General features: G+C 39.0%; 1 protein-coding gene across 4 annotated transcripts in view; it reads left to right on the forward strand.

Annotated features, from left to right (window-relative positions):
• Positions 1-26,463, forward strand: part of LOC120632568 (fibrillin-2-like) — an 88,778-nt gene that overhangs the window by 24,884 nt on the left and 37,431 nt on the right. For all 4 annotated transcript variants that reach the window (XM_039902460.1, XM_039902462.1, XM_039902463.1 and 1 more), the window contains exons 2-9: positions 17,598-17,740; positions 22,106-22,188; positions 22,745-22,861; positions 24,280-24,384; positions 24,605-24,712; positions 24,959-25,137; positions 25,612-25,773; positions 26,267-26,354. In XM_039902460.1, the coding sequence (XP_039758394.1) occupies positions 17,598-17,740; positions 22,106-22,188; positions 22,745-22,861; positions 24,280-24,384; positions 24,605-24,712; positions 24,959-25,137; positions 25,612-25,773; positions 26,267-26,354 (985 nt within the window). The remainder of the gene's footprint in view (positions 1-17,597; positions 17,741-22,105; positions 22,189-22,744; positions 22,862-24,279; positions 24,385-24,604; positions 24,713-24,958; positions 25,138-25,611; positions 25,774-26,266; positions 26,355-26,463) is intronic.

A 26,463-nucleotide genomic window follows, 5' to 3' on the forward strand; every position in this document is an offset into this window, starting at 1 on the left:
GCGCAGGACTTTTTCACTGTTTTTGGACACAATGCACCGCATGCAATAATGGCTGAATGAGGCTTCGGTATATTCTTAATTCTGTGGCTACGACTAGATAGAAGCGCAACTGAGAAATGTTGCAAAAATAGTAAAAAATATTCTTTTTGAGAGCTTCCGATGAGTGCGATGTGCAAACGGTTAAAACAAAGGTTGTAACGGAAATCATTCTCTTTAAAAATTCCAAAAAAAATCCACGACAGCATAATATGTCTATCGTTTAAGGTTGACTCATACGCGGACGAACGCAGGGGATTGCTAGTATATCATGAATCGGAGTATTAGCATAGGTACAAAATAATTATTACGTTGACAAAGATAATATACTTATTACCCTGTGTCTCTTTTCTGACGGGAAATAAAAAAAAAACTGTCCGTAATAATGTCATCGCGTGCCTATCCCGTGTGAGGATAATGAATGCGATGCCGTAGTTGTGTTTGTTTGTGTGTCTAACTGCAGCGCGCTAATGGCGGCCAATTAAGGACGATCGGCATTAAGGAACGGGGTTAATTAGGAAGCGGAGCGGGAGACGTAGAAATGATCCGTACGCATAAATGTTACGCGAGTGGAAGCGTTCATACTACTCGCGAGCGCGGGTGGACAAATAAATGGAGGAGGACAGACGGAAATAAAAATAATAATAAATAAATAAATATATCACAACAATACACACATCGCTATCTAGCCCAAAAGTAAACGTAGCTTGTGTTATGGCTACTAAGAAGACTGATGATTTTTTTTTATGAATAATATACATAAATACTTATAATATACAGATAAACATCCAGGCACTGAAAAATTTCATTTTCATCACACGTGCCTGAGAAAGGTGCCGTGTTCGATCCCCGGCAGAGACAATAATATTTTCCTAGTCAGGTCTGCGTGAGCCGCTCCTGCCGTGGCTTGTAGCTCACAAAGATTTCCACTTTGCTCTTTAAAGTACGGTTAGAGAATAATGTTAAAGCAAAATAAAAAACTTAATAGGTTACCAAAAAAGCTAAGAAAAAAAGGACTTATTTAAACTCGTATGCTAATTCTAACGAAAACAAATGACACGCCAAATAAAATTAAAACTTTAAATGATGAAAGGAGACTTTTAATCAATACTAAATGAGTGCTTACGAAAAAATCACAATGCTTAAAAAAAGAACACTGTAATTACTTAATTTTCAAGGTTGATGGACATAGGACGGCACTTTATAGAACGTGTTACCAGTGGCGTGCACTGGGTCTTCGGCTATGCATAAAGCAGATATATAGCATAAAATAGAAAAATTCCCTAGCAATACGAGCTATATAAAATCATTTGGGTAGGCAGTGCTTTTGTGCATGTATGATATGCACGCCACTGCGTGTTACTTGCCCTACAAAGAGTTGCTCCGTTTATAGGCGATGCTTTTCCACTTATCATCAGGTGAGCCTTTTGCTTGGTCAATAATAAGTATAAAGCAAAAAACTTAAAACCCGCTAAACGTCATTTAACGTGTTCTATGTCCGCGATAGCGATCTGAAGCGCCGCCGCATCCTGTACCCTTAGCATAAGATTTGAACGCTCGCAAACGTAGAGTCGCTTTCGCGCATCGCAACAGGATACCGTCAAAGCAAAACGGACTTTATGTTTATAGATTTAGGGTCACAAATTCTGTAAAACCTTTTGACGATCTCCACGGCGCTGTGCTGACCGCTGTTTTTTTTTGTAAATGTTAGGTCCCAGGTTCAAAAAACCGATGAGGGGTATGGGTTTAATTGAACTGTCTGTTGTGTTGTCGTTTTTCAGTTACCCCTAGACGCTTACCGTTAACCCGCTACCATCTTAGACTGCATCATCACTTACCATCAGGTGAAATTGCAATCAAGTGTAATAGTTTGTAGTATGTGCCACATAGACACAACTAATGATTTTACTTCTTAAAACTTGAAGAATTGCTTGGGTTTTGATTCTGATACGAATTAAACAAGACCTTTCTATCCGGAAGGAGTTGTTATCCCCTTTTTTTCGCAAATATTGTATTCATCCTGAACATCTGCATCATATTTCGGACCCGCTCAAAGACTCTCCTTTTCGCATACAACTTCTTGTAAAAGGACTCAACAAAGAATTTTCATTTCAAAATCTTGATTTTGCCAAGTAAGCTGAAAATTGTGCAGATAGTTATTTTTATTTTGAATCTTTTAATGTAGTTATCAATACCATGTATTTTTTTTAAGTTCCATATGGGCCTATTGTATATTATATATACTTTAGTATCTATGTAACTTTATTTAAACCTTGAAGTTGCGCAACGTGCTATTCTTAAGGTCATAGGTTTTCATCCCATACATTATTCCACTTCTCTCTTGAATAAATAATGTAAAGTTCTCACAGTACGACAAATATATATCCTTAACATAGTTATGCAAGAACACTGTAGTTAAACCTTTTTTGACCCAAAAACTTTAGATAAACGAAGAAAACACAATATTTGTTCACAAACCCATAAATATAAAAACTCTTTCATTAAAAAATTTACCCTTTTTCTTGGACCGCACTTATACAATAAAATTAATAAATTAGTATTTGTTTATCCTCTTAACAAAATTAAATGCAAAAAAGAAGTAACTAAGTACTCGTTTACATTGTCCTATAACGAAACTGAAGAGTTATTACAATTCTTGAAATAACTTTGCTATAAGGTATATTTTTTGAGACACGCTTATCACACATTCTTCATTTATCATTTATTCTATAACATTCGTTTCTCTAAATTTCTCACAACACAGACGCACGTACAAAAACACACACAAAATACATTCAAAATACCAACATATGACACACACTAGACACATACCACTATAATTACATTTTGTATTGCTATTTATTAACCTAAAACTATACATTGGTTCACTGTTATCATAAAGATTATTATAATTATGTGCCTATTCTTAAGTGTTGCACTTGAAGAGCACTGCCTCCTATAATACAGGTTAAATCCTAGTATAGAAGCAGAAGTGTTCCATTTTCTACATATCGATAATTTTTTATCTAACCACAGATTGCTGTAACAATTGCTTGGATCATTTAACTAATAACTAATGTCTTTTTGTATACCATTATAATTGTACTTGTTTCTTTGTGCCCAATAAAGGTTGCCTTTAAAAGATCGCTTCTAGTGATAAGGCCGCCTTTGCAATAAGTACTATTTCTGTTTCCTTGTTTGTTGCATTAAAGTTTTTTCTATTCTATTCTATTCTATATCTTTATGTAAACTTTTATTTTTGCGTATTTATTTCGTACTAAGGTTTCTACGCAGGGCGCATCACACAGAACACTTGTTCGCTGAGATGTTGTCAATAACTGTGCGCGCGCACCGCGGATGCATTCCGAACGCATTAATTCATGTGACGCAATAGGACTAAAGATTGGCCAAGTGCGAGTCCTACTTGAGTGAAAAAATAAATGTAAATTTATTTATTTCTAGTAGGTGTCGGCGACTAGCTTTTATCCTAGAGTAAATAATTAATAAAAATAGTTGCATAATTATTATAAGATATTAGCATTTAAGATATTTAGGTAAGATAGATATTATTTAAATGTTATATAGACAATTATTTAGTAATAAGATTAGATTGTTTAGTAGTAAGAATTATTATTAAATAAAAAGACCCCGAAAGGTTTTATTGGCGGTCGGACACATTGATGCTCGATAGCTCACGATGAGTTCTCGACCAAGAAACGGATACAAATAGGCCACTCTGGCCGACCGCCAATCAGTCGTCCCGGAGCATTGAAACAAGAAACATCTCGTCTTTTATTGCGAAGAATACCCTGCAACCTCAAAAACGGTGTCGCTACCCCCACCCCGGGCTACGACTACCTGAACACGGTGGAACTCACGACCGGAGTGCGCAGCAGACGGGCGCCGACCAGCGCACGAGACAGAGCTCCAACTCTGTCTCAGAACATAAGGCAGGGTTCTTATACCTGCCTTATTTCGCGCCTCGTCACCCAGTGGGACACGTTCCCTTGGCGTTTGGTTCGGCATAAAACGCCGACGCGCCGCAACAGTTGGTCCTTCGAGCCGGATTTGTAGAAGGCGAATTCCTGTCGTGAGAATTTTGAAGCTTGGATAAGGATCTAGTGAGATGCCACTAACAAGATCGATGAAGGATGAGCTCCGCGCAGCCTCTCAGCAAGCAGAGGAGGCAATTACGCGCAGAACACAGGAGACATCGGAACATGCAGCTACAGATTCTTCGCGTACTAAAACACCAGAATCCACCGCGACAAACATCAATGTCTCCAGAGATACTGGGGAAGATCGACTCATAAAGCTGACCGCTGAGAAAAAACTGACCGAGCGGAAGAATCTAATTAAGAGCCTTGAAGAACAAGAGGCCCAGAAAAACAGCTCAATAAGGACTGTGGTGCCTGAAGGTTCAGTCCGCGCGAAGTCATTTCGGTCTACGAGTTCTGCAGCCAGACTTCGCAAATTGGAAGCAGAAGAAGAAATGCTGCAAATACAATTGAAGCTAGCTCGCATCAGGCTAGAAAAACAGCAGATTATGGATGATGAAGAAGACAATCTGGAGGAGGAACCTGCCTTGGAAGACAGATCATCTCAAGTTCAGAAATGGATCCAGACTTCTCCTTTGACTGAAGTCAAAGATGATATTCCGGGGCAACTTTTTCAAGACTCTCAAGCAACCCAACCGGGTGTGAAGATTGAACATCCAGCCACGTCTACAACTCAGGCTTTTATTATAGCTGACGCTATAAAACAAGCATTTGAGAGCCATTCATTTTCAGCACAGAGAACATCTCAACATCAACTTTATCAAGAGCTACCATACTATGATGGAAACAGCTCAGAATGGGTGGCTTTCAGAGTAGTGTACGATGACACTTCAAAGTCATATACGCCGACGCAAAACATGACGCGTTTAAGAAGAGCCATAAAAGGAGCGGCAAGAAGTACGTTCAAGAGCTTGCTTTACTCAGACGCCACTCCAGACCAAGTTATGAAAGCTCTGCAACGTCGCTATGGGAGACCCGATACACTGGTAATGCAAGAACTGGATCGCATTAAGGCTCTTCCGAAGATTGGAGAAAATCCACAAGAAATATGTTCGTTTGCCAGTGACGTTGACAATTGCGTTACTGCCATACATGGGCTCCAGAAGCCTCAATATCTATGTTCTCCAGTCATGGTGCGAGAAATAGTAGAAAAGTTGCCATCATATCTGAAGTTCCAATGGTATGATTACGCTGATGCAAAAGAAGACCAAGAACCAGCAGATCTCACGTTGATGGCAAAATTTCTCAACAAGCAAGCAGACAGGTGTGGAGCTTACGCACTGCTTGAGAAAAAGAAGCAACCACGCGGACGTGAAATGACTCATATAGTCACAGAAGATGAGGAAGACGAAGGAAGAAGACCGTTGTCTGCTAAGAATGGGTCTAAGAAATGGAATTGCATAAACTGTCAGGGTAATCATTACCTGACAGATTGCCCACTCTTTCTCAAAAAATCAGTTGAAGAGAGATGGAAGTTAGTAGTCAGTCATCGCATTTGCTTCAAATGCCTGCAAGGAAGGCACAGAAAAGATCATTGTAAGAAACCTCCTTGCAAGACCTGCAAATATCCGCACCACAGTCTGCTTCACTCAGAACGAAGAAATCCAGAACAGAAAAATGAAGCATCCAATTCAACAAATGTATTTAATGAAGTAGACGCTGAACAAGCTATGACAACGAGTATAACACTGCCTGTTCATGCAATGAGGACCACCAGAGCTTATTTAAAGATAGTTCCGGTAGAAATATATGGGCCCACTGGTTCTCAGAAAATACTAGCGCTACTCGATGAAGGATCGACCGTCTCGCTCCTCGACTCTCAAATAGCCAAGAGTATCGGAGCAAAGGGAACTGAAGAAGAACTGGTGATTGAGTCAATCGGAGGAAAATTAATACGGAAGATAAACTCCGAAAGATTGAACATATGTATACGAGGAGTTCACCAACAAGAAAAGAAGAATCTTCATCGCGTCCGTACTATCGACGAAATGAATCTAGCTCCACAGTTTATAGATAAAGAAAGAATAGAACAATGTTCGCATCTAAAACAAATAGCGGCCGTTCTATATTATGAGTTCGAGCCTCCTCGGCTACTCATAGGACAAGATAACTGGGAGCTGATTATATCTCAAGACATAAAGAGAGGAAAACCCGGACAACCAGTCGCCTCACTAACTGAACTTGGTTGGGTTCTTCATGGATCTGACAAAAGAAATGTAAAGCCAGTGCATTTTATTAACAAATGTATGCACGTGAAAACCATGGAAGACAAAATACACGATACTATGAAGGAACACTTCGCCATCGAATCATTAGGGGTTCAACCAAGAAGACCCACTACAGATTCAGATGGAAGAGCTCTTGCTATTTTGGAACAAACCTGTCGAAGGCGACCAGATGGACGCTTCGAAGTGGGATTGCTATGGAAAAATAAAGATGATCAGATGCCCGATAGCTACAAATCAGCAGAGAAGAGACTAATAAGCATAGAAAGGAAGATGGATAAAGACCCAAACCTAAAAGAAGAATATAAGAGGCAAATCCAGCACTTGCTTGATGAAAACTACGCTGAGGAAGCCACTAATGAACATAATTCGGCAAGAAAATGGTACTTGCCTCACTTTTCCGTCGTCCATCCACTGAAAAAGAAAGTACGAATTGTTTTCGATGCTGCAGCGAAGTCTCAAGGAAAGAGTCTTAATGACGCACTTCTGCCAGGGCCAGATCTTCTGCAATCTCTCTTCGGTGTACTTACAAGATTTCGACAAGGTCCCATAGCAGTAGCAGCTGATATAAAAGAAATGTTCCTGCAAATAAAAATAAGACCAGAAGACAGGGATAGCCTGAGATTCCTGTGGCGAAAGGGCAATCAAGATACGTCACCGAAAGAGTACAGGATGAACACTGTCATATTTGGTGCGACTTCGTCACCCAGCACAGCGATTTTTGTAAAGAATAGAAACGCTGAAGACTTTAAAAACCAGTATCCAGACGCAGTCTTAGCTATTGAGCGAAATCATTATATGGATGATTATCTTCACAGCTTTCACTCCGAAAAACAGTTAGTTAAAATCGCAAGTGAAGTAGACTTCATCCATAAAAAAGCTGGTTTTGAACTAAGAGGATGGGCTTCCAACCGATCTTATCTTCTACAAAAAGTTACAAATGAAGGCGCTGAGAAAACTGAAATCGAGCTTAGCAATAAAGAAGAGAAAACTCTAGGCCTACGTTGGTTTACCAAAGAAGACACTATTGGGTTTCGTGCAAACCTACGGAATACACCCGAAGAAGTTCTTCTAAAGAAGAGAATTCCCACAAAAAGGGAAGTCACCAGCGCAGTCATGAGTACCTTCGACCCCCTGGGCTTAGCGTCACCTGTTCTGATACAAGGACAAAAACTTCTTCAAAGCATTTGGAGAAGTGGAATCAGCTGGGACGGAGAAATAGAAGAAAAAGATCACGAAACGTGGCAGACTTACATCAAGAACATACAATTATTGAAAACGCTCAATATACCAAGATGTATCGCTCCACATTCCACTGATGGAGAACTTCATGTCTTTACTGATGCAAGTGAAACAGCATACGCTGCAGTTGCATACTGGCGTACAACGAATGAAAACAGTGACTTCCATGTCAACCTCATTGCTGGCAAAGCCAGAGTGACACCACTGAAACCAGTATCAATACCACGACTGGAACTACAAGCGGCACTTCTGGGGAGCCGACTAGCAGACTCACTCACGAGAGAACTGGACCTTAAGATCAACAAAAAGACTTATTGGACTGACTCCAGTATTGTCCTTTCATGGATTAAGTCAGACCCTAGAACTTACAAGACCTTTGTGGCTCACCGGCTTGCTGAAATTGAAGACTTAACACAACCACAAGAATGGAGATGGGTCTCTACACTGAACAATCCAGCAGATGATGGCACACGCGACGTTCCAGAAAACTTTTCAAGAAGTCACAGATGGTTTACTGGCCCCGACTTTTTGAAATTAGAAGAAAGATGTTGGCCGGAAAAACGAATTTTTAAAGAGAAAAACACTGGAGAAGAAAAAGAAAAAATTTTCACAGCAAGCGTGAATGATAAATATGAATACACCTCTCCGGATCCTGAAAGATTCTCCAGCTGGAAACGACTATGGAGAACCATGGCCAGAGTGTTGCAGTTTATATCCCTCTGCAAGACAAAAGACAAAGTCAACATCTCTAGACAGCTCAAAAAGATAGATCCCACCTGGAAGAAATCCAAAAAATCTGTTACAAGAAAAATTCGTAATTTATGTAAAGAAGGGACAACTAAAAGAATGTTCTTGCAGATTGAGCCAGAACTATTGGAACAAGCGGAAATTTTACTGTTGAAGAGAAGTCAAACCGAAAGTTTCAAAGAAGATTTTCATTACCTAGAACGAGGAAAGAAGCTTCCAAATAATAGCAAGCTTAAGAAACTTGACGTGGAAGTAAACAATGGCCTTTTACGTTTAAGAGGTAGAGTTAATGCAATAAAAGGAGTGTCAGAAGAATTTAAAAGACCTATCGTGTTGCACAGTAAGAACAAAATAACGAATTTGATAATAGAAGATTGTCATAGAAGATTCAACCATGGTAACCACGCTACTGTGATGAATGAACTGCGTCAACGGTTTTTGATATTAGGACTACGATCTGCGGTTCGGTCTACCCTACACCATTGTCAGTGGTGTAAAACGTATCGTTCGAAGCCTCAAAAACTACCAATTGGAGATTTGCCACCAGAAAGACTTCGTCACGGAGCCCCACCATTCACATGCTGTGCAGTAGATTATTTTGGACCCATGAACGTCACACTAGGACGTAGACACGAGAAGAGACGGGGTGCACTCTTTACGTGCTTAACGACAAGGGCAGTACACATCGAACTTGTAACTTCTCTGACTACCAGCTCTATGATAATGGCGCTAAGAAGATTTGCTGCTCGTAGAGGAATGCCAAAAATCTTGTACAGCGATAATGGTACGAATTTCGTTGGGGCTAACAAAGAGCTCAAAGAGGCTATCGAAGAAATGAAGAAAGGAAAACTCGTTACAGAAACAGAAGAATTAGGCATCAAGTGGAAGTTTATCCCCCCAGGTGCACCGAATATGGGAGGTGCATGGGAGAGGCTTGTGCAATCAATCAAAACTGCATTGGGTGTTACATTAAAAGAGAAAACACCTAAGGAGGAGACTTTACATACTCTCCTTCTCGAGGCGGAACACATAGTCAACTCGCGACCTCTCACAAACGCCGCTGACAACCCAGATGAAGAAGCGCTCACACCAAATCACTTTTTGATCGGCAGGTCTAATGGTGCCGCAAGGATTGGAGCATTTACAGATAAGGAACTGGTTGGGCGAGAGACCTGGAAGACTGCACAGCAGCTAGCCGACCATTTCTGGAGACGGTGGCTTCGGGAGTACCTACCCACTTTGCTACCTCGAAAAATAGGAGGAAGACTGGAACATACGAATCTCAATGTAGGAGATATTGTCCTTATCGTGGATTCGTCTCTTCCCCGATGCACTTGGCCTCGAGGAAAGGTGCTAAAGATCTACCCAGGTCCTGACGGAAAGACAAGGGTTGCTGACATCGAAACAAGAGGAGGAGTACTGAGACGTCCTAATTCCAGGCTGGTGGTGTTGGTAACATCGCCGAACCTCAAGAACGGTGCTACGCACGGGGGGGAGACTGTCGGCGACTAGCTTTTATCCTAGAGTAAATAATTAATAAAAATAGTTGCATAATTATTATAAGATATTAGCATTTAAGATATTTAGGTAAGATAGATATTATTTAAATGTTATATAGACAATTATTTAGTAATAAGATTAGATTGTTTAGTAGTAAGAATTATTATTAAATAAAAAGACCCCGAAAGGTTTTATTGGCGGTCGGACACATTGATGCTCGATAGCTCACGATGAGTTCTCGACCAAGAAACGGATACAAATAGGCCACTCTGGCCGACCGCCAATCAGTCGTCCCGGAGCATTGAAACAAGAAACATCTCGTCTTTTATTGCGAAGAATACCCTGCAACCTCAAAAACGGTGTCGCTACCCCCACCCCGGGCTACGACTACCTGAACACGGTGGAACTCACGACCGGAGTGCGCAGCAGACGGGCGCCGACCAGCGCACGAGACAGAGCTCCAACTCTGTCTCAGAACATAAGGCAGGGTTCTTATACCTGCCTTATTTCGCGCCTCGTCACCCAGTGGGACACGTTCCCTTGGCGTTTGGTTCGGCATAAAACGCCGACGCGCCGCAACAGTAGGCTTTATATTTTCGTGTCCTTTTTTTTATACCACTACAAGTTCGACTTAGACTGCAATCTCACCTGCTTAGAAGTAATGATGCAGTCTAAGTTGGTAACGGGCTAATCTGTTAGGGAGTCCGCCAGTATGGTTTCTACGCGAAATTGTAACGAAACGCTAAATCACTTAGCGGCATATCTTTGTCGGTAGGGGGTTATTAGCCACGGCAGAAGCCTCCAGACCAGACTAGAGAAAATGCTGATATTATAAATTTACAGTCCACCAATCTGCACTAGGCCAGCTTGAGGGACTGCGGCTTAAACTTTTCTCATGAGAGGAGACCCGTACTCTGTAATAATAAATAATAATAATAAATATACTACGACAATACACACATCGCCATCTAGCCCCAAAGTAAGCGTAGCTTGTGTTATGGGTACTAAGGTGACTGATGAATATTTTTATGATTAACATACATAAATACTTATAAAATACATAATAATATAATATAAATAAGTAATGTGCCGATAATGGTTTGATGATGATGATGCCATTTTATTGGAAGTCCGAATAAAAATAAGGACAAGACGTGAATCTATATGATGTGACAAAATAAAAGTGTAGAGGAGTGCGGCTAGTGACGAGTGTCTGCGGTACTCGTAACACTGACCTCTGATAAGGCGTGCATAATTCATTTATCAATCGCGTTGTTTTTCTTGACCCCGGAATATAGGACAGTGATTATGGACGGGCTTACGTTCATTTGACTTCGCTTGTGTGATTGCGACTTGATCGCGATTTTGATAAGTCTTCTAATCATTTACATTCTTCATTCGCTACATGCTTTACATATTTGAAAATTGTATGAGTTGTTCTGAGTGAAGTCACTCATCAATCACTCACAATCGGAAATCTGTGGCACAATATTAAAAAAAATATATACAACCTTTTATTAATCTTAGCAAAATCTTTGTACTCCATAAATGAACGTAAATAAATAATTGTTTCGTTACCTTTGGGCATCTTAAATCTATTTTTAAATACAATAAGTGTTTCTGAGTGATTCTAATCTGAAATCTATGACACTACTTCCATAATAATTATTCAAAACCCCCGACTTTGAGTATAGTTTAGGAACATTATTATAACAGTCATGTCCTTTCATTTGATATCCATATTGAAATACCCGGTTGTAAAAAAAATGTCATTCGTTTTTGTGGGGGCGGCCATCTTGGAATTGGAATATGTCATAGTGTATTTTACTAGTCAAGCCCGTTCATTTGATGCCCATTATCAAATTCTTTCTCATAACAAACATATCTCAAAATACTCCCAACTAATTCACCTTTCAAACATAAATAAAATAAAATCAAAATCGGTTACTCCGTTCGGGAAATATGATGAAAGACAGACGCGTCAAACTTAATAAGTATAACATCCAGTCGTTCTTGCGTCGTGGGTTAAAAAGTCAAGTTAAGTTATATCGGTTTGTATATTCAAAGGATTGAGCTGAAGTTGCCAGTTTATAATTTCAGTGAAAAAAATTGGGCTCAAATAACAAAACATCGCAATCTACAGCTTCTAATAATGTTTTATTACACAGCATATGAAAGTCAAATACAAAATCGTTATGGTTACATTGAATTTGACTATCTTGAACCGATTTAGGGCACCGCCTACAGGACTGCATTAACAACATTCGGGATCATACACAAAGATAAACGTTTTATCTAAAACCGCTTCTGTATGTATTTAAATAAGGTACATTATAATTCTACAAATGATATTTATTCATGTAGTAATGTTTACACAATGTCACAATTCGTTTTTGAAGTGTTTATCGAAAGTTCATTCAGTGAGATTCGTTATAAAAATGTTTATGTTCACAAGGATCTGTCCTTCGTTGAAGGGTCTGGGTACAGGATTAAGTACTTATGGATTTCGTCCGAAGATTCACCACAATAATACACATAAAACATATCTATATACACAATACAAAAAAGGAATATGTTAAAAATTTCTAGCGACATATAATACTACCAGTATTTACGAGTATGTATATTATTCATAAAAATATTCATCTGTTACCCATAACACAAACTACGCTTACTTTGGGGCTATTATTATTAATGTGACAATGATGTGTTAATAAAATTGTAAAACACAATGTAGCACAGCACCATAATCAAGTCAAGATTCAGGATATCAGATATTTTTATAAAGATACCCCACACAGTATGTCCTACATCCTACAATCTAGATACTTGTTATTTCTTCAATTTTAAATTACGATAAAAAACAATATTCTTTGATGTAAGACAAGTTTTTAAAACTTGCCACTAACAAGACGTCGCCCTTAGATTAACAACTCGGACAAGTCTTCGTCATCATTGGACGGTGTAGAAATGGGGCTAATTTTTAATCCTATCTCATATAGTGAAAATAGGTACTTTGAAATATAATTCGTGTCGCATCTTGTATGAAGAGAGAAATGCATCAGTCGCAGTGGGCAATGATCCTGTTTTCTGAGTCAAAAGCCGTTGGTTCAATTCCCCCGACTGGATTTTTTTTGTGTAATGACCATCAATATTTTCCATTGCCTGGTTGTATAACTCTATATTATAAGTATTTATGTTAATTATTCATCAGTTATCTTAGTACCCATATCACAAGCTACTTATCTTACGTCTTGTTAGTACGGTACGGCTTACACTAACTAGATAGACTAACTATAAGACAAATGCATGGAAGATGACATTAAACATTTTAAAAGACATTATCTCTTTCTTGTGTGTATGTCACTGAACTCCTCCTAGACGGCTGGACCGATTTGAATCAATTTTTCGTTATGCGTTTGGGTGGCACCCTGTATGGTTTAGATTCACAAATCAGCCCGACAGATGGCGCTGCGGTCAGCTAGTATTAATGTAAATTAATATCATGCACAATTCAAACTATGGCATAGTAGAGTGGTTTGCCATGTAGAGTCAGGTGTCAGTAAATTCCCTGATACCATAGAATAAGGGGTTTTTATGGACTCCTGGGGATCAGTGAAAAACTATCAGCTGTAACCTGGACAAGACTTCACTGGGCATGCAAGAAACGCGTCCATCAAACAGAGGCGTCATGTGCCTGTCATTACACCGGAAACCAAGCTTCTCAGACCGGAACACAGCAATTCAACAATGCTTTTTAGAGGCAGAATTAAGCATGGCAGTGATACTTCCGCGGACTAGCTACGTCACAAAAAGCTTCACTTAGTTCGAGTAGTGCTTTTATTGTTATAAAATAAAATATTTAAAATATCCTGGAGATAACTCAAACGCTAATAATACTAATATAATATAATAAAAGCCTTTATTAACAATCTTAAAAATTAAATTTCAACTTATTTCTACTTAGTATTTCCATGTAACAACTGTTTTGGTACAAAATTACGTTTTATACTAGACACCGGTAATTTGATTGTCTTGCTCTCCAGCATAGGCCTCCCCAAGCGTTCTCCACAAAGATCTATCCCTTGCTTTCCTCTTCCAAATTGTTCCTGCCACTTTTTTAATATCATCTTCCCACCTACGATACTGTCTACCTTTATTTCTCTTTTTATACCTCATGTATTACGAAGGACCAAATGCGAACAGAAACTAATGACAACCGTCATTAGTTTTACTAGGAAGGTTTAGTTTTTCGGTCACCTACGGAGAGGATCCCTGTTTGAGTTTCCAAGGTTGATCCTTGAAGGGAAAATTACCGGGAAATTTTCTGGGAAACCGAGGAAGAAGTGGTTCGGACTAATAAGCGAATGGAGGGGAGCTTCACTATGAAGCACCTAATGATTACTACTTTTATTACAGTTCACATATTACCATTCCTCCTACAACGAAAGCATAGCAGATGACAGTGAAATAAATAAATCTACGTGGAGGTTACAATTATTTACAATCATCTTTCACGGTGTCCGTAATGGAAGACCACCCACGTTGACCACCCGGATTACTGACAGAAGACTGTTGTTTTTTTTAGCTAGCCCAAGTTAGCCTTTTATAGCAATCTCACTTGATATTAGCCTATTAGGTTATAATGCAGTCTAAGTTGGTAGCGGGTTAAAGCGTTAGACGTCAGCAGTTATAATTAACTTACCGTTTATCATTATTTATTACCCCGATTAATCGAATTCTACGCTGCATCGTACCGGAACGATGATTCGAATTTTTTTTCCGCTACAAGTTAGTCCTTGACTGAAATCTCACCTGGTGGTAAGTGATGATGCAGTCTAAGATGGTAGCGGGCTAACCTGTTAGGGAGTATGGTAGTCATACTCCTAATAGGTTTCGCGACGTCGCACCAGAACACTCAATCACTTAGTGGCACGTCTTTATCTTAGTGGCACGTCTTTATCTTAGTGGCACGTCTTTATCCGGGAATCGAACCCGGGACCTCCTACTTAAATTCACAGCGCTCACCGCTGTGTCAGGGAGGTCGTTAGTTGCTTGGCAGGACGTCTTTGTTTTCAGTTCTGTTTTACTGCTTAATATAGTGGTGTGGACGCTATTTTATTACTAGATGATGCCCGCATTTTTCGTCCGCGTTTAAAACGGTTTCTTAGAAAACTAGTGGGAACTGCATTTTCCTGAGTTTATCTCACAGTAGCCTATGTTACTCCCCGTCCTTTAAACGAACGCGTCTATAATATTAGTAAGGATTATTCATGTATCGGCTTTTAGGTGTTCTGGTATTTTTAGGAATGGTAAAATTAATGAATGAATACACTTTTATTGTACACCACAGAGAAAATTCACAGAAATACATATACAATAGCACAATAAGGTAGAACGTACAAATTGACGGCCTTATCGCTATATAGCGATCTCTTCCAGACAACCGACAAAATGTTATAGGAAATTGGTAGGTGCTGTGAATAATTCACGTTGTTTGATACTTGGTTGAATTCTGTTAAAACAAATTGAATTCTTTAGTAGAGAAATAAATACTATAGCGATCTGTATAATCTACATATCCGTCCATCTGGGGAGGGCCAAGGTCAGTCAGTGTAACACATTCGCCCAATTCAGCTGCAATCACAGCCACGATCGCCACGCCGGTAGTAAGGTGGTGGGCGGGCACCGGACTGACGTGGCAATGATCAGCCGGCAATTCGCCCTGTAAGAACGCATTGCTATATACTAACTGGCTGACTGAACCCGTATTTGCTCGGATGGCTAGAAGTAATAATTATAATGAGACCTTTTTTGAAGGATTACTTCTTTAGGGGCGACTAAGGAGTAACTCAGATTTTTTTCTGACGGATGTAACGCTTACGTCAGACGTCTGTGTTTCCGCTATTTAAAAATAATAACGCTTCTTCCCACGCCAGCTAGTAGCAAATATCATAATCAATTAGGATTATTTATTTCCAATATTTCTAAGCGGATCAATTGTGAATAGCAAAGATTTTTAATTAGAATATAATGAAATAGTGGATATTAAATGAAATGGCGGAGTACCAGGAACATTTTACTCTTTCATCGATAAATAATAATAAAAGTGTTACTTCAGTCGCGCGTAAAGGTTACCTAGGTAAGGCCTAACTACGGACTACCGCCTAAACCATTCTCATTCTGGGAGGAATCCCATGCCCGGTAGTGCCCCGGTAATGGATAGAATGAAAGAGAGAGGCATGAAAATCAACTTAAACCCGATATAAAATTCGGAAATACAACAACTGAGCGGGTATAATTAGACGAGAATCAATGCATCACAACAATACAGCGGAGATGTGATATCGCGAGGGGGGTGCGGGGGGGTCAAGGCATCGTGCCGAAATGATAACGCGGTGCGACGACCCGCACACTTGTGCTTGCACTATATTATTTACTACTGTATGTATTACTCGCCGGTGCCCGCGTTCTTCGTCCGCGTTTACTACGGTCTTTTTCAAATCCCCTTTTGGTTTCCTGGGATTAAAAGCCTATGTTACTCTCCATCCTTTCAACTGATTTCATGTCAAAAATCAAGTTAATTGCTTGCTTAGTTAGGGAGCGAATGACAAACAAACAAACAAACAACACACACTTTCTCATTTAAAATAACCGATCTAAGGATTTTAATTAAAGGAACGTATCATTTAAAAAAACTTTCATTAAAAATCTGTAATGTAAATTAATAAATTCAAAATTCATTTATATTATATTAATTTCATAATATAAGCACTTTTGAAACGTCAAGTCTGTCTGTTTGTAGTGATTTACCACCTGTTCGGAAGGCAGACTCTACCGAGAAGAAGCCGGAATGCCGGAAGCCGAAATTTATATTTTACATTTATCCGGCGGAGCCGGATGCTTCCTTGTCATTAAGAAATTCATCAATTGCATAGTAACCTCTCTGTAATAAATGTTTTTAACATATTATTTAAATGAATGCATTGGTAGATCCAAAATTACCTTAGGAATCATATTATAAAAGCGTATACTCAATCCGACAAAAGACTTCTGTACTTTTCGCAGACGATATGCAGATGACACTAAATTATGACTATTTCTTGTAAGATGTCTGTTTATATATAATAGCCATATTTCTGACTAAAATCTTCACACGATCCAATAAAATTTTCTAGTTTTTTTTAATTTATTAAATTGGAAAATTATCAGTAAAGATAATTGGAAGGAATTTATTCATTACAAAGGACTACATTACTACTTTTTTATTATATCACAAGTTAGCCCTTGACCGCAATCTCACCTGATGGTAAGTTATGATGCCTAAGATGGTAACCTGTTTTGGGGCATCGGTATCTCTGTGAAATCCTACATCAAGAAATACATCAAGTAAATGGATTGGTTATGGATATAGTCCTGATTTGAATTTAGTTTAAAAGTTAAAAGTAAGTAGTCTAATGGAACAGTTGAAAAAAAATGAGGTCCCTCATGGTTGTATATTAGGACCTTTTTTGCTCCACGTTTACGTTACTGTTAAAAATTACCATCCTTAAAACCTTACTAGGAATAATGCCGCCATAGTAATGTTTAAGGTGTAAAAAATCTTTCGATTTGGGTAAACACTCAGAAGTGCAAATGTTAATAATTGCCGTTAATAGCAAAAAACTAAGTTTATTTTTCATATTATTTTATTCATTTTAGGTAAATCATTTAGTGATCTCTAAAAAAATATTTAACTAGTAGTCACTCGTTGTCGTGATGTAAGTTTGTAACGGCAGCGTTGTTTCAGGGTGATGGTGGCGCGATGAGGGTGTTGCTAGTGACGCTAGCCCTGCTCCTCGGTGCCGCAGCGGACCCACGCCTGGCCAGCACGCCGCGCCCGCGCCACTGGCCTCGCACGCTCTCTGACCGCGCCAACACGCAGTTTGTGGGGTGAGTGTCTGCAGCCAGTGACGACACGGAAGCAGAGCTACCAAACCCTGCTTCTGTGTCATGATGCATCTTTAATTCATCATTATCTACATTTCATCCAATGGACGTCTACTGCTAAATCTAAAAAATTTGTATGGAGTTCTAAAATCCACAGTCCTGAGCTGCATCCAGCTGCATTGCATGCGGCTTCCAGCGACACGTTTGACGTCGTCTGTCCACCTCGTTGGCAGTTAACTATACTGCGTTTAGCTGACCAGGGTTGCCATTCTAGCACCTTGGGACTCCAACGTCCATCGGTTCTCCGAGCTATGTGCCCCGCACAATGCCATTTCAGATTCGTTAAATTTAGTGCTTCTAAGTCATCTCATTTCTAATTTTAACACGCAGAGATATTTGCCGCTTAGTTCTCTTCATTGCTCACTGAGTGACCCGTACTCTTCTTTTAAGGCTCGTAGTAAGTAACACATAGTATCTCTAATAAAGTTGCAAAAAAGCAGTAATTTCTACCAATAAAAAGGACGCAGCACATGCAAAAAATAGTTGCTCCACATAAAATGTACATTTCACTCCGTTACAAGTTTTAGGGATGGCTTTGCATATTTTCCTTCCATTCCAAAAGATCAAAAAACTTACCTTCTTTGCTTATAAACCTGAAATGCTCAGCATTCATAAAAAGCTTCTGGAAGAACTGAGAATTCTTCAACTTGAAATTAATCGTAGTCTTATTCCAACTATGAAGGTTCGTTTTTCAAATAGTATCGCAAACAGAAATGCGGTAAGAAATGCAGCCATTTGTAATTCCAATTTCCTAATCTCACTGTACTTAGTCCTATGTTTAAATAGTTCACGTATAAATCAAGATCGGGCGCGCTTATGGAAATGGTCGCGAATCTGGCGGGGATCGTTTGATTCCAAGAAACGTGACTCACGTTCAATGAGTGAGAGAATGCAGCCCCGCGCTAATCGCGGGAGCATCGATCCTGCAGCACGTGGACGTACGATGAATATTTAGAACTCGCAATTCTCTATGTGCACGACGGATGGTACTCGTCGCAGTTTGCACTCTACCTACCCCGCTTTACTTTGTAAATGATTTAGCAATTGTGCATTATAAAGACAACATCTCCTGAAGATACTCCGGTGTTATAGCGCAACATACGTAAAAATTGCATTTGGAAATGGGTTTAATGTGGTGTATAAAGATTGAAGAAATTATAAACCGTACCATTAAGATTTGACTAGTGATCACAGATTGTAGCAAATTAAGCTAAATGTCATCATGTCCTTTATGGAAAGCACACACACAATTCATGAAAAATAAATATTTTGTGTGCACAGATCCTAAGTTTATATTCTTGGCGTAAGTAAATGTAAGTTGTCCAACAATTCTTTGACGTGACATCAGTCATTTTAGGTAAAAAAAAATTTAATTACTTTATATTTAAATTGAATGTTACAGAATTCAGAAAGCTTCGCTAACTTAGCTTAAGCCATCAATAATCTTCAGAGAAATTAAAATTGAGGTGTTTTCCAGATATTATTCCAAACACAATTAAGTCATCATTTATTTTTAAAAAGACCATTTATTAGTAAATCCGTACAGAAGCGGCGGAAGATGATACAAAAATTCAGTGAGAACAGCTTTTAAAACAATCTGTCCACCATCGATGCCAATGCCATCATAAGTATCTGTTCCGTTATGCAGTTGATATCTCATCTTATAAGAACACCGTAAACGAACGATATCCTTGTAGTTCCTTTTTGGGCCGTCATTACAAAATTGATACCCTGATGATCTGTTAGGCAAGTGAACCTCAGGCCAATTTAAACATGCACCTGAATTTACAATCACATGTATTACAGCTAATGCATCAAATCTAATGCACTATAAAAGCCCTGACACATTTTGCAGACAATTAGCCATTCACGTTTGCAATTTTAACGCATTCACGGTTCACAGGATCACTAAGCACGGGACATTCACACAATTAACCCTTCGGGGCTATTATGTGAGACGGCCTTGGTGAAATAACCTGTCCCACTGAACCTGGCTTCGTTCCGCTCTTTAGTTCAGCTCCCAAAATTGTGAGTTAAATACAAAGCGTGAAAATCAGCAATGTGAGACCACCCACGCCGTATTATCTTACTATAGTATTCGGCAGTGATATTGAGCTCAAACGTGGTTCTACTTTGCTTTATCTCTTTTATCTGGACTTCATTGAATAGGTATATTATTGTAATTTTTGCTCGCTCTCAATGAATGTTTATCTTCGCCTGTACTTTTCAAACTTATATTATCAAAATTAAAAACAAAACTAAATTGGGTAGAAGCAGGCGATACTTTGCGAAATTTCATGATTATGTAATGCTTGAGGATCATTGAACAAATAAATGGATGAAATTTGCTAAAATGCGCATTTCAGCTTTAGTAGTGTTAGCCATTCGGTATTCATGAATATGCAAAGACTATGGAATTAAATTAGAAATTGAAGAGTGACTTATTGCAAGGTTTTAGTTGTGTCGAATGCTTCGTAGTGTTGGTAAAGACTTCAAGTAACAGCTGATTTGGGAACGTAAAACAAAAGTTTAGTTATTTACGGTTTAATATACTTTATATTTCTACTGCGCATTTGCAACTTGTGGAACAAAGTCCTATGTGTCCCTAAAACCTCCTGTGCTGTGCTTAAATTCCTTACAAGCTGGTTGGTGGCTCCTGTGGTGTTGCAGATGTTCATGGGCGGCAGTGATAACTTTACATCGGGTGACCCGCTTGCTCGTTTGCCCACTATTAGGTAATATGAAAATAGCGATTTGCAGTTATTCAAACACGATTGATTGCCACCAGGTTATTTTTGATTTCCACGCGCCTATTTATTATTTTTTAAAGATCTCATATACTCGTAGCAGAAACATTAGATTAGGAAATGGTGTATGAACATTCAAAATAGTATCGTAAGTGTTCTTTATGTTCAGAGAGCGAGGCGCAAAAGGAGCCGGAACATAATTAGATCCCTTACTAGACATCCGCTTCTCGATTAGGCTATCTGACCTACATTTCAGATCGTTTCAAAAACCGTGAAGAATTGATTATGATGCTTTAATTTGGACAGCTGATGAAGCATTGCAAGGCTGTCGTTAACAACGTTAACACCTACTCGTATACAAGTGTTGTTAGTCTTTTATTGATTACATAACTTATTTCTGTCATAGTACTCCGTATCTTATCTATAAAATCCAGGTGGTAAGAAAGTCAAAGTTAGATCTTATATAATTCATATTTTGAGACTAACAATAGCGTTTAAAAAGTTACACTTATATCACGTTGCTAACCCATCGTGTTGCTGCACGCGTTTTTTTAATGGTGGAAGTAAATGCTGATTACGTCATTTGCATTTTTGTTAGGTTGAGTTCTGTTCGAAAAAATGTCTTCGTCTTTAGGGAGATCATAGTGTAGGCGGAACTATGATATTCCTAAAGACGTTATAAGTGCGCTAAGAAATTATAAAGGCGCGAAATTATACAAGCTTTTAGCTTTCATAACTTATTTTAACAATGATTCTGGTATTTCGTCTTACGCTTCGCGCTTCTCTAGGGGACGATACAGCCGCCATGCCGCTTTATTCATTCATAGACAGATGAATGGTGGTTGACCAATATATGACCGATTGGCGCAGTGAGCAGCGACTCTGCTTTCCTGCGTCAAGGCTGTGGGTTCGATTCCCACAACTGGAAAATGTTTGTGTGATGAACACGAATGTTTTTAAGTATCTGGGTGTTATATTTGTATATTATAAGTATTTATGTATATTATTCATAAAAATATTCATCAGTTATCTTAGTACCCGTAGCACAAGCTACGCTTACTTTGGGACTACATGGCGATGTGTGTAGTCCCAAAGTAAGCGTATACGTACACGATACGCGTATACGATAGTGTCGTAGTATATTTATTTATTTATTATTTCATTGCTTATTTTATCAATGTTTCTGGGATTTCGTCTTACATTGGCGTTCGTAATCAATATAGGCGCTTTCATTATTATTCATTCATAGACAAATAGAATCCGTCATTTGTCAGATGTTACGGGATGAATGGTGGTTGACCGATTATGAGAACCAAGTTAAAAACCCATAGCCCCCCCCTAACCTCTAGTGTCAAAGAAAAAAGGTTTCTTGTGACAGTGGAGGTTAAAGCGACACGCAAACAGAATGGGTATGTATTCAGCGATTATCAACGAAAGACAAGAAAGGTTCCTCAAATATTCATAAATGTTGAATGTTAGATTTTTGGAAGACTGTTCAATTTCATCTCTTGTCTAATAACTCAAGTCTTACAATATCAAAGTTAACACTTTTTTGTTTCAGTCCACACGTGTGCCGCACGCGCAACAGCACGCATTGCTGTCCCGGATGGACCTCAAGGCCAAACTCTTTATTATGTGTAGTTCGTAAGTTGCAAATCTTATTCTAATATTTTATTTGTGGGCTGAGGTTTAGGTTTAAAGACATTTATTCCCATAAAAATGACTAAGTCACTTACATAGGAAACATAATTTTCTATAATAAATTAATACACTTCGCCATTAGACTAAGCTATTTCAATTATACTATTATCTACTCATTCAATGTATTCGTCTTTAAATTTATTGGTATTACTTAATATATAAGAAGTTAAGTTTACATTTTTCATAGGTATAGGTATTTTATTATAAAATTTGGGGCCTTCAAAGATAAGGGACTTTTTAACTAATACTGTAATCAATAATTGTCAGTGTATAAAGTATTAGTTACAGGACACCCAGTCAAGGAACTGTAATCGTGGAAAGTATGTTGGTATGCATTTTTATTCCACTACAAGTTAACCCTTGACTGCATTCTTACCTGGTGGCAAATTATGATAGTATAAGATGGTAGCGGGTTAATCTGTTAAGGATATGGCATAAATGAGATTCGGAAGAGATCGAAGCGCATTAGAATCGTTATAAACATATTGTATCTTTCCAGCTTTGTGCCGGCCAGACTGCGGCTCGCCGGGTTCTTGTGTGGCACCGAATATGTGCAGGTGTCCTGGTGGTGTAGAAGCACCTTCTTGCGGAGGGGGCGGGCTATATCCTTACCCTGGTTAGAAATACTACCTTTACTCTACCTTCTTAGTACCTTGGCTTAATTAATTTTGTAAAATTTGTATCCCACCAAAAAGATTTTGTCATGTAAAATGTAGCCAAAGACCAAAATAAAAATTCCTACTGTCTAAAAGTTATTAGATCTCATGCAGAGCTAAGCTTCTAGGCGTGCGACAGGGAGATGTTATCTCCCCGAAACTATTTACCGCTGCGTTGGAGGACGTCTTTAAGCTTCTGGAATGGAACGGACTTGGCATCAACATTAACGGCGAGTACATCACTCAACTTCGGTTTGCCGACGATGTAGTCATAATGGCAGAGACTCTGGGAGACCTAAATACGATGCTCGATGGCCTCAGCAGAGCTTCTCAACAGGTTGGCCTACGAATGAACATGAGCAAGACGAAGATTATGTCTAATGCTTATGTTCCGCTTCAACCAGTAATCGTTGAGAACACTGCACTCGAAATTGTTGACGAATACGTATACCTAGGACACACGATCCAGTTAGGTAGGTCCAATTTCGAGAAGGAGGTGAACCGCCGAATCCAACTCGGATGGGCAGCGTTCGGGAAACTCCGTGCCATCTTTTCGTCAGAAATCCCTCAGTGCCTGAAGACGAAAGTCTTCGAACAGTGCGTGTTGCCAGTGATGACCTATGGCTCTGAAACATGGTCGTTAACTATGGGCCTCATAAGAAGGCTTAGAGTCACTCAGCGGGCGATGGAGAGAGCTATGCTCGGAGTATCTCTACGCGATCGAATCAGAAATGTGGAGATTCGTAGAAGAACCAAAGTTACCGACATAGCTCAACGAGTCGCGAAGCTTAAGTGGCAATGGGCCGGGCACATAGTTCGGAGAAAGGATGGACGTTGGGGTCCCAAGGTGCTGGAATGGCAGCCCCGTACTGGTAAGCGCAGCGTTGGTCGACCCCCAACGAGGTGGACAGACGACATTAAGCGCGTCGCAGGTAGCCGTTGGATCCAAGCGGCTCAGAATCGTGGAACTTGGAACTCCCTACAAAAGACCTATGTCCAGCAGTGGACGTCTATCGGTTGATGTGATGATGATGATGATGATGAGAGCTAAGCTTCTAACTATTTACGCCTTGACTTTACAAGGCCTAACTTAACAAACTCTACACATTAGTAAAATATGTGATCAAGCCACATATTTTAACTAATGTGTAGAGTTTTCGCTACACTTACATGGGCGTCAGGTGAAAAATGTATCGACTGTTCGTTACTTTTGTGTTACATAACAGTTTTTGTTGTAACGAAATGAAAAGGTATGTAGAGTTGGAAGTTTAGACACTCTACGTGAGATCTCATAACTCTTCACACTATACTGCAATAGAACTATTTGCATAACTTATTTAAATGTAATTTTTTAATTATTTTGTACTTATATTCACAGCACGGACGAGAGGTGGATGTAGAAGAATTTGTATGAATGGCGGTACTTGCTCGAATGGTACCTGCAGCTGTGCTCCTGGCTGGAGTGGGGAATTTTGTACAGAACGTAAGCTTTCGTATATTTAATGTTTAGTCTAATGTTTAGCCTTTAAATTTTTTGTTTGTTCTTTCCAATTAAATATTTTATCTTTACAAATTCAACAAAACTCCCTATCTGGAATGTCAGAATTTTCAGTTTATACTTAGGAACAATAATTAGGACTTAAGTAAGGTCCAATTTGTCTAAGGCGATGTCTACTAGACTTTGATGAATATTAATGTTGCAGCGATCTGCCGCGAACCATGTCTCCACGGAGGAAGATGCATAGCACCCGATAGATGCGTGTGCTTCCACGGCCTTTCAGGCACACGTTGTGAAATCGACAGGCGGACAGGTAAGTCTGATGTTCAACTAGGACACTTCTGGAAAAGTCTGAATTGTTCATTCAAGCAAGACGGTTAATTAGAATCTCCTGACAATTCAAAAATTTAGATTGCAACTTGTGACTTGCAATGTCTACCACCAAAATTATAAAGATTATATTGGATTTAAGAGTTAATTTTTTGATGCATGTCTCATTTTGGCGTACTGTTTTATTCTGAGATATTCCTGAATGAGATTAAAAGTCTTTTTGTTCTAGGGCCCTGCTACACTGACACAAGAGGAGCATTATGTACGGGAGCATTAGAAGGAGTGGTGTGCACTAAACAGCTGTGCTGTGCCACAGTGGGAGTAGCGTGGGGACATCCCTGCGAAAGATGCGGTGATCTGGACTGTCCTACTGGGCATTTGAGGAATTTGGCTACTAAGGAGTGCCAGGTGATATTTTATTTAGGACACTCATAATACTACATTAAACATTTATACAGTGCTATTCTACATAGTATGTTCGTTTTGAAAAGATTGCAATATCTTTATAATTTATTTTCGTATAGAGGTTTGTATACAACTCTCTATACGTAAAATTTAATTGGCATTCTGGTAGCGTTTGTATACTACAGTAGTTTTCTTTCTTTGTGGGTACTTGTATAAAAAAATACAATTAAGTAATCTAAACAAAATTAATCAATAGTAATATAGTGTTTAAACACTAACTTTTCGAAGTTATGTGCGTTATCTGCAATTACTAAATAACTTGCTTTAACGGAGCTGGAAAAGATCGAGAGGAAACGTGCACGCCTGTAAGAGCTCTGTTGTGTTTTCAAATCCCGTCTCGTTCGGAGTCTAGACGCGCCCTGAAATGGGCCGTTATTAATGGTTATGTATACTATATGTATTGTTAATTCTTCGCAGGACATAGATGAATGCGCCGCTGTACCAGGCCTGTGCGAAGGAGGCAGGTGTATTAACTCAATCGGGTCGTTCGCTTGCGAGTGTCCACCGGGCCAGAGGCGGCACAGGGTCAGCAATAACTGTGAGGACATTGATGAGTGTGAGGATCCTGATATATGCCCGGTATGTAGCACGTGAAACCTTTTTTAAAGTTATTTTCAATTGGCCCCACGTTGGGCGCCACCAAAAATAATCCGACATCTTTATATTTGTGTGATACATTCAAAGTTCTTTAAGCAATATACAAAAAATTCTCCATATTTTTGCATCGTATATCCTATTTTTTTCTCTGATGAACCTTTTTTATCTAAACTTTTTTTTAGTCTTAAAAGTTGAAGCTTCTAGTTTGTTCCATTTTTCTATTTCGTAGATCTGAAGAAGGTCTTCGGGGATTAAACACGTACCTCGAGAATATACAATAGGAAATCACTTTGACTACTAGTAATAGATTGCACAGTAAATTTAGCGTAGTTTTTCGACTGATTGACTATTCGAAGTTATATGTGTATTTTAATTACAGCAATTATATAAAACATGCTTTAAAGGAGAAGGAAAACACATTGAGGAAACTTGCTTGCATGATTTATTTTAATCTGTTTATGATTTTATGTTTTAGAATGGAAAATGTGTGAATACGGAGGGCGACTACTACTGCCTTTGCAACCCCCACTTCATTCCGAGCCCTGATAAAAAGTTTTGTATAGGTAATAACTTATTATTAATTAATTTTGTATTTTTCTATAAAACTTGGCCTTTCGAATAAACTTCTTTAGCTCCTGTCTAACTAACATGTAAATTAACATTTGACGGCCC

Source organism: Pararge aegeria, chromosome 20 (genome assembly GCF_905163445.1).
Source record: "Pararge aegeria chromosome 20, ilParAegt1.1, whole genome shotgun sequence".
Taxonomy (NCBI): domain Eukaryota; kingdom Metazoa; phylum Arthropoda; class Insecta; order Lepidoptera; family Nymphalidae; genus Pararge; species Pararge aegeria.